Here is a 16,404-nt window from a genome sequence, read left to right on the forward strand (position 1 = left end):
TATTGAAGATGGGACAGAAAGATTTAAGAGCCAGGGGTGGAGTGTTGTAGATCACTGTCTTCCAGGCATGCCTGGTCACTATACTCAGAAGTCTCAAGTAGCTGTGTTACCTGCCAAGAGCGACATAAACCTGGGCACACAAACATTCCTTCATAGATGGAGAGAGAAGTTAATGAGGACTCAGTCTTCCCTGAGTATCTGTGGGCTCTTAATGATTGCTGGGGGAAGAAGCATTGTCTTCAGTGATGCAGCCTCCAGTAAATTGTCCAAGCTCCTGCCCCCTCACCCATAATCATGCAAGCAAAATGGTCTGTGTCTGGCAGTGAAGTGAGGTTTACTACATGTAAGCCAAGCAAAAGAAGCATGCTTCAAATGGGAAAGGCAGCTACGAAAAGCCTCTTGTAATTTCAAGATTCAAGGATGGTACTACACAAGGAAGAAACTACTTGATTACTGGTAGAACTGCTTAGCCTTGTGGGACCCAATTCATTAAAATGACAGAGACAAGGTGTACGTATCCTGAGGAAGCTGGATGAGGAGCTAATGCTCACTTTCCTGAGAAATATAGGAGAGGGGAAGGATAGAAACTACACAGACACACACACACACACACACACACACACGTAACATTTCTCACCTTCTAGTCCTAGACAGAAAAAAAACTGGACAAAAAGTGCAGCCTTGGGGCTGGAGAGATGGCTCAGAGGATAAGAGAACTGACTGCTCTTCCAGAGGTTCTGAGTTCAATTCCCAGCAACCACATGGTGGCTTACAACCATCTATAATGAGATCTGGTATCCTCTTCTGGCATGCAAGCATACATGCAAGGAATGTTGTATACATAAGAAATAAATAAATCTAAAAAAAAATGTGCAGCCTTAGTATAAGAAGTAATTGTTTTCCCTGATACCCTTTAGGGGCACACAATACAGCTCCTCTTCCTCCTCCTCCTCAGGCTAGAAGAATTATCTCCAGATGCCTCTACAAGGCGTACAAAGGTTCTTATGTCCTTGACCTAAATTCTGCCAAATTCAGCAATTGGTAGGTTGCCATAGGCAACACACTGTCACTGGCAACAACCCCTTTATTAAAAAATATATATAAACCAATTTCTTCATATATTGAGATACACTGTACACAATCGAAAGCAGTTCCTAAAGACTATAAATGTGCATACAGTCAAGCAGAGAGCAGAATTCTATCACTGTATAAACTTCCTTCACATCTCCACCCAACATATCTCTCTCTCTCTCTCTCTCTCTCTCTCTCTCTCTCTCTCTCTCACACACACACACACACACACACACACACACACACACACGGGGGGGGGACGGGACTGACTACTAGTCTGAGTTATAACCTCCCCCTCCCCCCAAAAAACCCACTGGTGGCTAAGTCTTGTCTTTTCTGTTTATCTGAGACCTAGCTGAAGGGCGGTCTATCACAGCACCCTTTCTATGCAGCACTGCCAAAATTTTCTGCTCTATCCCTGCGCCTTGTTCATCCCTCTTTGCCCTGTACTCAGAACTGTTTTGAGGGCTCTTTCCCCAGGAAGAGCAGACCACTACTTTGGGCATCTTTTATCTTCAACCTCTAGTATCATGCTAAGATCAATAAACAGTCCATAAATACTGTCTGGTTAGATGGATGATGATTCAAAACAATTAAATGAACCTAACATTTATGGAATGCTCAAAAATTATAATGGAGAATTCCCAAGGCTTCAGCTTAGCAATACCTAAAGAATGCAAATTAACTGTTTGTTAGGAAACAGGATACAGATAGATACAGACTCTTATTAACTGGGAATAAAGGGAACCAGATTTTGGGGGAAGATTTTATTATACGGTAAAACCCATTTTTTTGTATGTTGTGGTGTTCTGAATGAAGCATGTCTCCCACAAGATCACGTATTTGAATACTCAATCCCCTTCTGGAGGCACCATTTGGAGGTAAGATCTTGCTATAGGAAGTACATCATAGGCTTTGAAACATAACCACACCCTTTGAAACATATAACCACATCATAAGCCAGCTTCCTGCTCCTGATGCCCGGCCATGATGGACTCTAGCCCTCTGAAATCATAAGCCAAAAGAAACCTTTTCTTCCTTAAGTTTCCTTTGGTCATCAGAGCAACAGAAAAGTAATAAATACATGTTAGCCTAAAAATGAAGAAAAGGGGGAAGAAAAGGCAAGGGCAATGCTAATTACTGTGCTGTGCTTGCTAAGATCTAGTATGATATTGTAAACTGTTTAATCTCCTCCCTCCCCAGGTAAAGAGCAGTCAGGAAGCATTAAAATGTAAGTCTTAGGGGCTGGAGAGATGGCTCAGTGGTTAAGAGCACTTCACTGCCTGCTCTTCCAAAGGTCCTGAGTTCAATTCCCAACAACCATCTGTAAAGAGATCTGGTGCCCTCTTCTGGCCCGCAGGTACACATGCAGACAGAATACTGAGAATACTGTATACATAATAAATAAATCTTTTAAAAAAAAATGTAGTGACCATAGTTAACAACTGAAAAATGTATGTTAAAAAATAATCAAATACTTATTTTATAAGCTTAAGACTTGAAGTCACTTTTTAACATTCTTAATGACACATTACACACAGGTCATGAAGATGGTTTATGTCTATGTACGCCTGTCATTTTCTATATACCAATACTCCTTCCCACTCTACTAGTCAGACTCTGTTCAAACACCAAGAGACAGAACACAAAAGAGAAAGCTAGAATCCAATTCAACTCCACGGTACCCACGTGTAGTTGGCTTTTTATCAAAAACAACACAAACTCTAGAAAAGCCTTTTTAAAAAAAACATAAGCCTAAATTTAGTTAATTATTTTTGGTGCTGGCAATTAAACTTAAGATCTCAAGTATTCTGTTAGTGAGTTCCCAAATCATAAACGTCAATTATTAAAAAGTGAAACATAAGATGAGGTATTTTTCAACTTTTATAAAAACCTGACCACTTGATAAAATAATTTATTTTTGACAATACTTTTAGTATTGTTTTTGTTCTTCAGTTATGAAAATAAAAGACCAAAGCTATTAATGGAACTGCTTTCCATCAGAGCATAATTTTTCAATGATTATTCTAGGAACAAAAGAAATCTCTTAGTAGACAACTACCTATTAGAAACAGCCATTCAAGTGTCCTCCAAGATACTTTGAACTCTCGCACCTAAACATGCTTAGGTGTTTAGCACTAGCACTGATACCATTTCATAGTTAATCAACAAATGTTTCTTGTTCAAATCCAATCCCCCTTTTCTCTAACTTCATTCCAGTGAGATCTGACCACCCAGTTTCACCCTTCTTTGCTACAGAATAATCTTTCTGTACACTGTGAATATGTATTACTCTTGCTGGTTAATAAAAAGCTGACAGGTCATGCACAGAAGACTCTGGGAGGAAGAAGGAAGGAGTCAGAGGAGATACCAGGGGCTCTGGGAGTGATGCCTGGTTCAGGAGGGAGAACTATCTTGTTCAATAACTCTGATGTTTGGTAGGTAACTGAAGCCTATTATTTAGAGATACACAGGAAGTATGTTTGTTCTCTGTGATTAAGGTAGAAGTTTGGCTCAGACTTCTGTGGGAATAGAGTAAGGAAACTAGTTTACCCTGTTCATGACACAAATGGTAAAGACTCAATCTTAGGCCTTAATGCATTTTGCCACTTTATAAAAACTATTTAAAGTTGTTTCTAAAAGTTGTCTATAAGTATTGACAGCTATGAGTAAAACAATAATAAAAAACTTTTCTGAACTTCAAGTCATTTAAATGGTATAAAACCAAATGATTATCACTGTATGTTTATGAACTAATACATTTTAATGAGCATAGTTAAGGAGAATACTGTATTTTTAAATTTTCCTTAATAATAATTGAGACCATATATGGTAAAGTGCCTAGAATATACAGATTCAATTTTTTTTTTGAATTTTTTGACACGGTTTCTCTGTGTAGCCCTGGATATCCTGGAACTCACAGAAATCCACCTGCCTCTGCCTCCCAGGTGCTGCTAGGATTAAAAGCGTGTGCCAATACCGCCCACCCAGATAATTCAATTGTTTCTTGCTACAGCACTGGGCACAGCTCTTTCTAAAGTTTCTTTACATCTGATAGGAACACTCTGCTGGTTACAGAACATGATTTCAAAGACTGTACTTCACCTTTTCTGTTTTTTCTTCCTCTTATCCTTCAAATCAAATACAGGTTCATCATTCCTAATCCAAAAGTCCAAAATTTAAATGTTCTAACACAGTATTTTTTAAGTATTAACAACACAATGGAAATTTTTACACCATAAAATTTTATTTTATGTACAAACTTGTTAAAAACACTGTCTAACAGAGCTGGAGAGATAGTAAGTAGAGCAGTTAAGAGTACGTTACTGCCCTTGCAGCAGATCAGAGTGGTGTGGGACAATGCTCTGTATTCTATCAATTATATTTTAAATAAATGCTGATTGGCCAGTAGCCAGGCAGGAAGTACAGGCGGGACAACCAGATAGAAAGTAGAGGCGGGTCAAGGAGAACAGGAGAATTCTGGGGAGAATGAAGCCCATTCCTCTGCAGTCCTGACCCAGCCACAGAAGAAGCAAGATGTGACTGCCTCACTGAATAAGGCACCGAGCCACGTGGCTAACACAGACAAGAAAAATGGGCTAATATAAGCTATAAGAGTTAATAAGAAGCCTGAGCTAATGGGCCAATCAGTTTATAACTAATGTAGACCTCTGTGTAATTTCTCTGGGACTTAATGACTGCGGGACCAGGGCAGGATAGAAAACTCAGTCAACAGATCAGTCTCCCGCACCCACATCAGGTGGCTTACTGCTTGTAACTCTACTTCTCAAGGGTCTGACTCCCACCAACCTCCATGGGCACTTGTATGTACATGGTGCATATAAACTCATGCAGGCACATACACACAGACATAATATTTTAAAAATATGTATTATATAAGAGGCTGGAGAGATAGTCTGTAAAACAGGACATGGGTTCCATCTCTAGGACCCATATAAAAAGCCAGGCTTTATGATGCAGCACTGGGAAGGCACAGAAGGCTCTGAGAATTCCTGGTCAGTAAGCACAGCACAAGTATCAGTGAAAAACCCTGTCTGAAAACAAGATTAATCCTAAGGAATGAATGACACCCCAGATATATTTCTTGGGCACACACACACACACAATTATGTATGTATAAATGTATAAAATTACTTTCAAGCTATGTGGACAAGGTACAATCAAACAAATACATTTCATTATCAGAACTGGATCTGTAAATGAAGATACCTCATTATCTATGTACAAATACTCCAAAATCTAAGAAACTGAAATCTAAGCTCCTCCGGTACTATACATTTTGAGTAAGGCACAATGAACCTGTATTTGATGAATAAATGAATATGGAGATAGCTCTCAAGTTATTTTTGTGAATTTCCAACAGAAACACTGTGAACTAAAATATGCAATAAAAGCCATCATCAGAGAAGCTTCCTCCTGCAGCAGATGGGTACAAATTTAGAGACCCACAGCCAGACATTGCCCAAAGAGAGACCTAAAACAGCCCTAAATATCTCCATCGAATCCCTCTCCTCAGAGCTCAAGGAACCCTGAGGAAGAGGAGGCAGAAAGAGTGTACCAGCCAGAAGAAATGGAGGACACCAAGAAAACAAGGCCCTCTAAATCAACATGACCAAAACGCCTACGAACTCAGAGACTGAAGAACCTACAAAGGTCTGCACTAAGTCCTTCACATACACATTATGGCTCCCAGTTCAGTGTTTTTGTGTGATTCTCGAGGACGCAAATGAGTGGGTCTGTTTCTTGTGCCTTCTCTAGGGCTCTTTTCCTTATTTGGTTTGCTCAGTTCTGATATGTTAGCTTTTGCTTTATTTTATTATTATTCCTTAGAAACCTGTTTGTTTACTAATGAGAGACAGAAAGGAAGGGAACCCAGATGGGAAGGGAGGTAGGAAGGATCTGGGAGGAGTAGAGGAAGGGGAAACTGTAATCAGGATATATTGTGTGTGTGTGTGGGGGGGATCTACTTTCAATAAAAGAAAAAGATGTCAAGAAAACAAAGTTCTTAACTATTACATTAACGGTTAAATAAAAATAAAAATCATGTATCTTTCAAAATAAATTTGTGAAACTGAGGGCCGAGGCTGGAGATATCTAAGTTTAAGACCATGGTTAAGATCACTTTTGTTCTTACAGAGGTCCTGGATTCAATTCCCAACAGTCACAAGGTAACTCACGACAATACATAACTCCAGTTCCTGGGTCTGAAGCCTTCTTCTAACCTCTTTGAGATTCAGGCACACTCCTGGTGTACATACATACACAAGACAAAACATTCATCTACATAAAGTAAATCTAAAAAAAAAAAAAACCCCATCTAAATCAACATATAAAACAAACATTATAATAAGTTTGCAAAATTCTTAGTTTTGCATCTAAGACAACCAACAGAACAAGTTATGAGGGTTCCAAGAAGACCCCATTTTCTTTGATAAGCACGAATCTCTTGTGGTAAGTACAGCTTCAGTAATTGATCTGGCTTTAAATCAAAGTATAAATCCTAAGTATGAACCACAGGTCAAGTTCTGTTATCGTGCTTTTTAATCTTAAAAAAAAATTGCAATCTGCTATATTTGGACCTGTGATTTTACACTGAAATGCAAGATTCTATTTTTTATTTAAAATGGCTCCCAAATGCCCTGAAATATACTATAAACTTTTCTCATTGTGTGAACTGTAAAAAATTCCTATTATAGCTGATATGAAAAATTCCTGCTTGAAGTAGAAATTAGTTCCACAGAATGAAATTAGGAATGAATACTTTCCAGAATAGCTTACTGGTTAAGCCAGTTATTAACTTTACATTATGATAAGATATTGCAGCCCATGTTATTTGTATAAACACAAGACTTCTGAAACCAGTTCCAATTGTAGGAGGGGAAAATATTTTAGTTGTTCATATATAAATTATATTTAGCATTTGAACTTCAGACACCTGTACCTAAGTCTTTAAAAACCAATGGCAATACTTAGGAATGAAAATTTGGATAGCTAGCTTTCTACGGCAAAGCCTGGGGTTATATGCTTTTACTCTTCACAATACAGGCTTCCCCTCAATTCTGTGATGTATGGATTATTCATTCATTCACCCACTGAACAGTTTACTAATCACAAGCAGAGTACTGACAGATGCTAGAGATGATATTATTTCTGTACTAAGGGATTCTAATAGAAAAGGGAAGAAAGGACAAACAAAGGATTGAATAAAAGTGTACTTAATACCAACAATGTGTTACTGAGTTCAAGGAAAATTAAATGAGCCAGATGATCTGAGCGAAGAGTAAAATTCCCTTTTTCTCAAATGATTCAATCTTATTTTTATGTTCACTGTTGTTTTGCCTACATATAAGCCTGTGTTGAGGGTGTCGGTTATCCTGGAATTGGGGCAGTTGTGAGCTGCCATGTGGGTGCTGGTGAACTGAACACAGGTCCTCTGGTACAGCAGTCAGTGCTCTTAACCACTGAGCCATTTCTCAAGCCCTCTATACAATTTTTATCTTTTAAAACACGGTAAAGACCTGGGAGTAGCTCCAATCATTAAAGAGAATAAAAAGCCATAGGTATGTTTTAACTATATGCCACGTACTATTCATATCTTCAACTATGTCCTCAAAGTTCAGGGGAACTAAGGCCAAGAGATAAACTTACTCTAGATGTTAGAAAAGGACCAGAGCACGGTTAAACAGTACACACGAGAAGTGTCACGGTTACTCAAGGAGAAAACAACAAGGCCTCTAGGTAGTCCAGGATGGCTCAGAATCTGAGCGTCGAGGTCAGAGAGGCATATCACCACACCAAGCTTTAGGCACTGGTATTTTTAGAGAATATAGAAAAGCATAGTTTAGATACAAGCAACCAGAGGGATTAATCTAGAAACTACAAGAAAAGCTTGCCCATAGCAAATACAGCAGAAGGGAAAGCCCAGCTAAGGCACAATTTCTAGCTCTTTTAACTTTAACTTTTATTTCTTTCCTGTTATTACTGACCTAACTGTACTGCTTAAATAGTGAAATTTTGTTACAAACTGATAATCTTGTCAACCCAGAGATTGTAAACTAAATACTAAAACAAATTATGTTTTATGAATAAGAAATAAATTATTGGATAAGGCATTTTTTTTTCTTTTCTTCTTTCTTTTTGGATTTTCGAGACAGGGTTTCTCCGTAGCTTTTGGTTCCTGTCCTGGAACTAGCTCTTGTAGACCAGGCTGGCCTCGAACTCACAGAGATCTGTCTGCCTCTGGGATTAAAGGCGTGTGCCACCACTGCCCGGCTGGATTAAGGCATTTTTGATCATGACCACAGAGGTGAGAAAATTTTGGTTTAAGATACAGGGCAAGCAGAAAAAAAATTAGCAAAACAACCCCCTGAAATATAGGACCTAAGTGACTATAACAATGGAAAAAGAGAAATAAATTGGAGATGGCTGGAGATGTGGCTTAGATGGTAGATCTGCTTGGCCAGCATACACAAAGTCCTGCCTTCATCCCCAGCACTAAACCCAGCAGTAGACTGCATGCTTGCAACCCTAGCAGTAAGGTAAGGAGGAGAAGGAGCAGAAATTCAAGGTCATCCTCATTCTCCTGCACAGTTCCAGGCTACCCAAAGCCCAGTACCCAAAGCTGAAGCTACAGACGTGGACTACTGTTATCACTGGAGAAGCTGGAGGTCCAGGAAGAAAACACTCAACAATTACTTCTTCCTCAGGAGAGTTTGGGATGGTTCTCTTTATTTGAGCTCTACATCACTGTATCATATAATTTCATATAATTTCAAATTCACATAAGTGCTTTACTATACAACAAATGATCCAAGAAAGAAAAACATAAAAAGTCTTTTTGACTTGGAGTTTCTTTAACTATGTAAAATTTACAGGGTCACACTACAGCAAACTAATAGTTTTAACGGACTTCACTGTTTTTTCAGCTACATTTACTTCCTATTAATACTGTAGCCGAAAGAAATAAGGTCATAAAATCACAATACATACAAAAAAAGCAACTGTACATGATTTTAAAAGGAAACCTAACGTCCTAGATAGATATTTTCCCCTTTTGTTTGTTTTGTTGAGACAGGGTGACTATCCTGGAACTCAGAACGGGCTACTGAAACTTGGGGTACTCCTGTTCCTCATGCCCAGCCTCTAGGGTTCTGGGATTACAGGTATGCACCACAACAGCCACTAATCTCTTTTTGTTGTTGCTTTTTGTAGTCTGGCCTCAGAACTAGAGATCCTCCAGCCTGAACCTCCTCAGTACTTAGATTACAAATCTCTTCTACCACACCCAGCTTTGATTCATTTCTAAAATGCCTCCTTTCATGGGGCAAATAAGAAACTATACAGCAGTAGCATAAGAATGTTCACAAGTTAAATAAAAACAAGCTTGATTAAAAATGATGAAACCCTAAGTCTACCAGTTAGCCTTTACATTAAGTATAAACACAAATTTAGAACCTGACACTACAAAGAGCCACTGCTTTCTTTAAAAAAATAAACTGTCAACAAATTCAAAACCAACTTCAAGGGAACATAATGCCATTTAATGCAGGCAAACCTTGGATTCTGACAAACTTAGGTTTAAATTTCACCTCCGCCACTCCCTCCCCATGTAAGCTACAAAAAGCTTTTAGAACCTTAATTTACTTACAAGTAAAGAGTAATAATGAAACTATCTATCTGTCTTATGTAGTATGCACATACAAAGTACGGTATTATACACATCATAGTACCACCCTTCTTTAGGACCAGAAACCTAGAATACAAACAACTAAAGTGTAAAAAGTATTTCAAACACCCTCCTGAACTCACAGGCAACGACAAAGAGGCATGATTTAAGTACTAGTCTTCAAATATCACCTTTAAGTCCTCTATTTCTGATCCCACATGAAACACCTTCCTCCTAAGATAGTAAAAGTCTATTGAGAAACTAAAGGGACAAGAATGCTAAATTTTCAAATTATTGGTTATTTAAATTTAACCTAAAAGTTTGGCCTCTGTTTTATTAAATTAAAACATATTGTTATAAAACCTGTATGTAAAATTACAACAGAATATTCTTACTCAAGCCACAAAAATGGTGCTAAATTTAAAATTAGAATTCTCATTCATTTGTCCCAACATTATACCAGTAGATGAACTTACACAGTGTTCTGTGAAACTCAGTGCCCTGAGTATCAAGAACAGGGAATCTTATGGCTTCATCTGAAAATTTCAGGAGTTTCCAACAACATGGTACCTCTATTAACTCCCACCCTAAGTATTCTCTCCTTGGCTACCTTTCTAGCCATCAGAGCTACTAATAATCATACGAAAGTAAGCAAAACATTTAAGAAATCCCTTTAAAAACTGTAACATTTAATTTTGCATGCACCACACTCTTCTATTTTCAATTAGCAACTTAAAACTAGTCCATGTTGCACATGTAAACACTGCACAGCAACTTTTAGGGATTACGGCAAAGGATGCTGCTGTCCCAATTTTGTTAATTTTTCATCACTTTCACCAGGGAGCACAAAAGAAAAACATTTTCAACAACAAAATGAGGCTGACTTCTGGACAATCACAAGGATAAAAAGGCAGAACTCTAATTTTGGTGCAACACCACAGTCTAAAAATAGAGGGTCCCCACTGAAAATATCCCTTAGAGTTCCTTTGCCACCCAGCTAGAACTGAGTATGTGTCCCACATGGACGTGCCGACTTACAAAACCAGGCACTAAGAGCGGACATTTCCAAAGTGCACCACACTCAGATGTCAGTCAAGTTTGAAAAACGTCATGAAGCTTTTCCAGGAAATACTCAAAATTAACAGAGTTCTCACATTCCTTGTCCCTAGGTATGAAGTTTCCACAGTCGCCAAACAAAACAAAACAACCAAAAAAACGACAACAACAACAACAAAAATGGCCAAAGTCTTAGTTCAGTGATGGGATTTTGCATTACAAATGTGAGAACTTGAGCCGTGCATCTGGTCCCCTTGCTGTCACAGCGTTTAACACACAGTCAAAGGAGTTGCACCCGCTCTGCTCTCCCTCTACAGAGTTGGTCCTATCAGGAAGATGGGATGTCACCAAATCTGCCCCAAGGGGAGCAGCAGCCAAGTTGAGCAGAAAACAACTATGGGGGGAGGTGTCTTTGTGAACAATACTGCCTTCCGAGGAACATGGGAACAGCAATTAAAAAAAAGGTAATAATGAGAAAATTAATAAAAGAAAAAGACGGCTCAGGGAGGGGAGGGCAAAGGGGCGGGATGTGGAGACTGCGTCCTCCAGAGGAAAGGAAACACCCTGAAGAACCAGGAAGCACTTCGCGTCGGGGAGGAGAAACTGCAGGGAAAAGTGAGGGTCGGCTGAGCCGTTTCCCCCTCCCGCCCGCCCGCCTCCCGGTGACAGCCCCAGGCCAGGCGGCGCCACACCGCCCTCGACCGACCCCGCGCCGGGACCCCCAGGCCCGGCTCCCGCCGCCCCCGCCCCGCCCCCGTCCGCCGGGCTCCGCTTCCTATTTTCGGAGCACACACCCTACAAGGAGCGGAGCGGCCGGGCCTCGCTCGGCGGGCGGACCCCCGCTCGGGAAGCGGAGGCGTGCGGCCCACCACCGGAGCCCGCCCGGGGCTCACTCCGGCCCTCGCGCCGCGGCCCTCGCTTCCGGCCGCCCTGCTCCTCCCCGCCGCGGCGCCTACCTTCTCCTCATCGGACAGCTGCTCCTCCAGATCCGCCATCTTCCTTCTGGCGACAAACTGTGGCGCTGGTGGCGGCGGCGGCCACCTGACTTCCCCCTTTCCGTGCGGTCTTCCGCGCCGCGCGCCCCCGCCAAGGGAGGGGCCCGCCGCCCAGGCCGCCGCGCACGCGCCCCTCGGCTCCGCCTCTCCGGATTCAAGCCACTGCGCACACGCCCGGGAGCTCCGCCTCCCCAGCCTAGACCACCGCGCACGCGCCCCGGAGCTCCGCCTCCCGCTCTTGAGCGCAGGCCGGAGCCCGGCTGTGCGCCTGCGCGGCGCCTCCGAAGCCGGATTGCTATGCTGTCTTCTATCCATCTTTGGTGCCTTTTTCTACCCAATCAACGATGACCATATGGACCCAGTTGGCGACGAGTACACTCTGAGCCCATGACTTTGTTCCCACCAAATCCTGAACGCTGCCAGCGGAATTATGAAAAGCTGTACCGGCGAAACATTTTTAAATATTAGGAAAAAACCCCAAACCTGTTAATTAAAATAGACTTACACAATCCAGTCCACAATTGGAAGATGACTTTTGATATTTTCATTTATTCGTCCAACAGATATTTATTGGTCTTTTATGGTAGGAAGACCTCTGTGCTAGTTCTTAGGAATAAATAATGTAGAAAAAAAACACAAAACAAAAACCCAGAGAAAATACTCTTTAAGCTCAACTCTATTAATTAAACACTGAGTTAAAGCAGGCACTGTACTCTTGGAAGGAAATAAAACGTTGTTGTTGTGACACTCTATCCTCATGAACTGACTAGCCAGATTGCATGCAGGCCACCCAGGAAAATTTTCAGTCGCATGCAGCCAATTTTTAAGGTAAATGAAGGTAAATACCCCATGAAGGATTTGAGACCTTCTAAAAACATTATACATTCTTTTCAACTTTTACTGGATGTCTCTTATTTTTATTTGCCAAATCTGGCAACTCTACTACTAAAGCTTCAAGTTTACAAAAAACGTAAAGATGTAGTCAAAGCTGGCACAGGAAGAGGAGAGAAATCTTACTAAATTGAGTTGCTGGTTCCGTGGGCCTGAGTGGACCAGAGAATCTGTACTTCTGACACACACCCAGATAAGAAGAGAGCCACTTGTCTGAAAGCTACACTTTGCTTAGCCAGGACTTGGAGTTTAGCTGGGAGTTAAGACTAATAATTAGAAAGTGAGAAATTATTGAACGCATTTGAACAGTGACATGACATGAACAGAAATGTCTTCAGCAGTGTCAGTCTGACAGCTGCATGGGAATGACAGCCAATGTTATTTCCTGTCAAGAGTTCTAATAGCTGTTTGGGTCCAAGCACACTATCATTAAGTGACTTACGAAAGTGTTCGTTTGCAGAAAGCAGGGAAAGGAAGTAAGCCGACATGTTCTGGAAACAGCAGGTATCCTGTTGAAGAGAAACCTGTGCGCACCATGAAAGGGAATGAAGTACCATGTCTGGCCAAGGACTGCGGGAGCTACAAATCAATACCATTTCCTCTTTTATAGTTTCTCCGTCCGTGCTCCACTTATCACTCCCTGCAGTTGCATGTGCTTAAGTACTCCAGACCAAGGTGCCAATCATTTATCCAGGGCTGCATAGCTCAGACATGACTGAAATCTAGAGATTTTATTCAATATCGCAAATTATTTCCGCTGTAAGATCTTTCGCCCTAATGCCTTGACGCTGTCCACAGAATAAAACTTAATGGAGGTGTTCTCTCCAGAGACCCAGATCACAGCACCTGCCTCATCAACAGTATCTCTGGGATTCAGGGGTTTCCTTCTTACGTTCTTGTTTTCTTGGCTTGCTGTGTCTCACCAGTGAGTACACAGTAAATTTTGCTTAGTTAACTTCCTAGAAGCCCTCCTCCTTAGAAGCCTCACCCAGTTCTTGTAATGTTTTGCGATAATTTGAATCAGAATATGTTTCTACTTGTGGCTTTGGTGACATTTTTACATATGGTTCCCGCAGTAATTCAAAGAGCAATCAAGTATATAAAATGTTGGATAGTCCCTATAGTAATCTAATACTGCCTGTTGATACAGCTAAAGGGAAGTACAGAATTCAAGTAGCCTGTGTATCTAGGGAACATTTCAGTAGGTATAAATACGAGTTGATTGTAGGACCGCAAGGATGGATGTGCTAGGATCCTTGCCTCTGCTGCTTCGTAGAAGACGTAAGCAAACATTCCTCATGCAGTTCTACCCACAGGAGAATTTCTGCTCCCTTGCTTTCTTCTTAAAATAAATTTTATTTCTTCTTTGAGAATATTGGGACGATATATTTTTATCTCATTCATTCCCTTTCCCCAGAGCCTCCCCCTCCAGAAATTTCCTATCTAGTTTCCAAACTCACATCTCTTACTTGTTAGTGGTTTAATCATGACTTTCCAAAACTTCCCTAGACCTGACTTTTAAATTTGCCTTTTTTTAAAAAATATTTTTAGGTGCATTAGTGTTTTGCTTGCACGTTTGTGTGTGAGGATGATGCCAGATCCCCTGGAACTGGGGTTACAAATTATTGTGAGCTGCCATGTGGGTGCTGGGAATTGAACCTGGGTCCTCTGAAAGAGCAGCCAGTGCTCTTTTTTTTTCTTTTTTTTTTTTTGGTTTTTCGAGACAGGGTTTCTCTGTGGTTTTGGAGCCTGTCCTGGAACTAGCTCTGTAGACCAGGCTGGTCTCGAACAGCCAGTGCTCTTAACCACTGAGTTATCTCTCCAACCGTACATTTTCTGAAGTGACTTATATGCTTTTTCATCTAGTTTCCTGTAGGTATGCCCAAAGTCTATAGCTATATTTTAAATTTATCATGAAGGTTGATGAGATGGCTCAGTAGGCAAAGGTGTTTGCCAACAAGTCTGATGACCTGAATCAGATTGCCAGAACCCACCCAGTGAAATAAATGAACCAATTTCTCCAAGTTGTCTTCTACCTCCTGTGCTGTGGCAGGCACCTCCCACCAAACAAACAAACAAATGTTAAGCTTATTGTGAACAAAGATTACCTAATTTCACAGATTCCCAATCTTGGAGTCCACTGTTATGTAGCAGTTTCTATTGAGATTAAAGTCCTGTGTCCAAGTCTATGGTAGTTAGTGGGTTGGGTTGACTGGGGTTATTTTCAGGAATATGTTGAAGAGTCTCTGCTAGGAGTATGGCAGCCGCATTAGGAAAAAAAACCAACAACATGACAGCATGGGTAATGACTCCCCAAGGTAGCACTCTAAGGTTTTCCAAGTGATTTGTAGACAGCCGACGCCTTAAGGGTCTCCTTTCTCCACCTGTATATAACTGCTTATATAACTTTTAGTTTCAAGAACAAAATTTGTGAGTTTTGTTTACTTCTTGAACCTTGTAAATTTTATTACTTCCTAAGTCTTCATATGACTCCTCCTGGAAGAGAATGTTTCTATTCTGAGACTATAGCTACACAACAGACATCCTCATTGAATCTCATAGTTAGAGAAATGTTTTTTTCTTCTAGATTCCTGTGTGAACTTTTCTGTTGCTTTTTGTCATATGCCAGTGCTGAGACATTCAGATTTATAGTTATTAACTTCTAGGTTGTTATCTCTGTTCATCTTGGAAAATTCATTCTGAAAACTTCCATATTTTTCATTTGTGATTGGGGATATTATTGGTCTCTCCCTCAGAGGGCTGTTGCATGGACTTAATGAGATCACAGGCAGTGTGCTTAGCATGCAGGCCAGGCATTTATAAAGGTCTTAATGATGTTAGTTATTATCATCATAATACCATTCTGCCTTTTGAAGGCCATGGGCTATGACTTAATTAGCTTCTGGCATATTTAGTATCTGGCACATAAGAGCTTGAAGAGAAGTTTTGTTGGAATGAAAATCAAATCATTCATTTCACACACTTGAGTGAGAATTTACCACATTGTCCTCCCAGTCAAGTGGTGGCTTAGAAAGTCCTAAAATCTAGCCTGGGGATTCCAGAACTAGAGAGCAAACAATTTTTCTAGAGACCACCAAATTATACAAGTAATAACACATATGCAGCTGCCACTTAACTAATTCAGTAATTGTTTTTTTTTTCACTCTTTAATTCCCCTGCTACTGTAAATTTAAGTCTTCAGTGTTGCCACATGTTTTAAATGAAGCACCGAGGACGGGCGATCCCTAATGTGATTCTTTCGGGCAAATCAAGAAAATATTAAAACTTATACTTACCACTTATAATTTGGATTGTTAATATAGGATATGTCAGGCACACAAAAATCATAGTTGATTCCTTCCAGACCTCACTCCCGTTCCTCTTCCCACAAACAACCATGTGATGGTTTAAAAGAAAATGGCCCCCAAAGGGAGTGGCATTGTTGGGAGGTGTGGCCTTGTTGGAGTAGGTGTGGTCTTGTTGCAGTAAGTGTGTCACTGTGGAGGAGGACTTTGAGGTCTTATATGTGCTCAAGCCACACCTGGTGAGACAGTCTACTTCCTGTTACCTGCACATCAACATGTAACTGTTACCTCTCCAGCACCATGTCTACTTGCATGCCACCCTATCCTGCCATGATGATAATGGACTGAATCTCTGAACTGTACACTAGTCACCACAATTAAATGTCTTTTTTTTTTTATA

The 16,404-nt window shown here is 40.6% G+C and overlaps 1 protein-coding gene across 1 annotated transcript in view; it reads right to left on the reverse strand.

Moving 5' to 3' along the window:
- The window catches only part of Capza2 (capping actin protein of muscle Z-line subunit alpha 2), a 38,424-nt gene extending 26,438 nt beyond the window's left edge, over positions 1-11,986 (reverse strand). Inside the window, exon 1 of the mRNA XM_057773384.1 lies at positions 11,770-11,986. Coding sequence (XP_057629367.1) covers positions 11,770-11,808 — 39 coding nt within the window. The 5' untranslated portion in view covers positions 11,809-11,986. The remainder of the gene's footprint in view (positions 1-11,769) is intronic.
- Between the last annotated feature and the right edge of the window lie 4,418 nt (positions 11,987-16,404).

This window comes from Chionomys nivalis, chromosome 1, assembly GCF_950005125.1.
Source record: "Chionomys nivalis chromosome 1, mChiNiv1.1, whole genome shotgun sequence".
In the NCBI taxonomy this organism is placed as follows: domain Eukaryota; kingdom Metazoa; phylum Chordata; class Mammalia; order Rodentia; family Cricetidae; genus Chionomys; species Chionomys nivalis.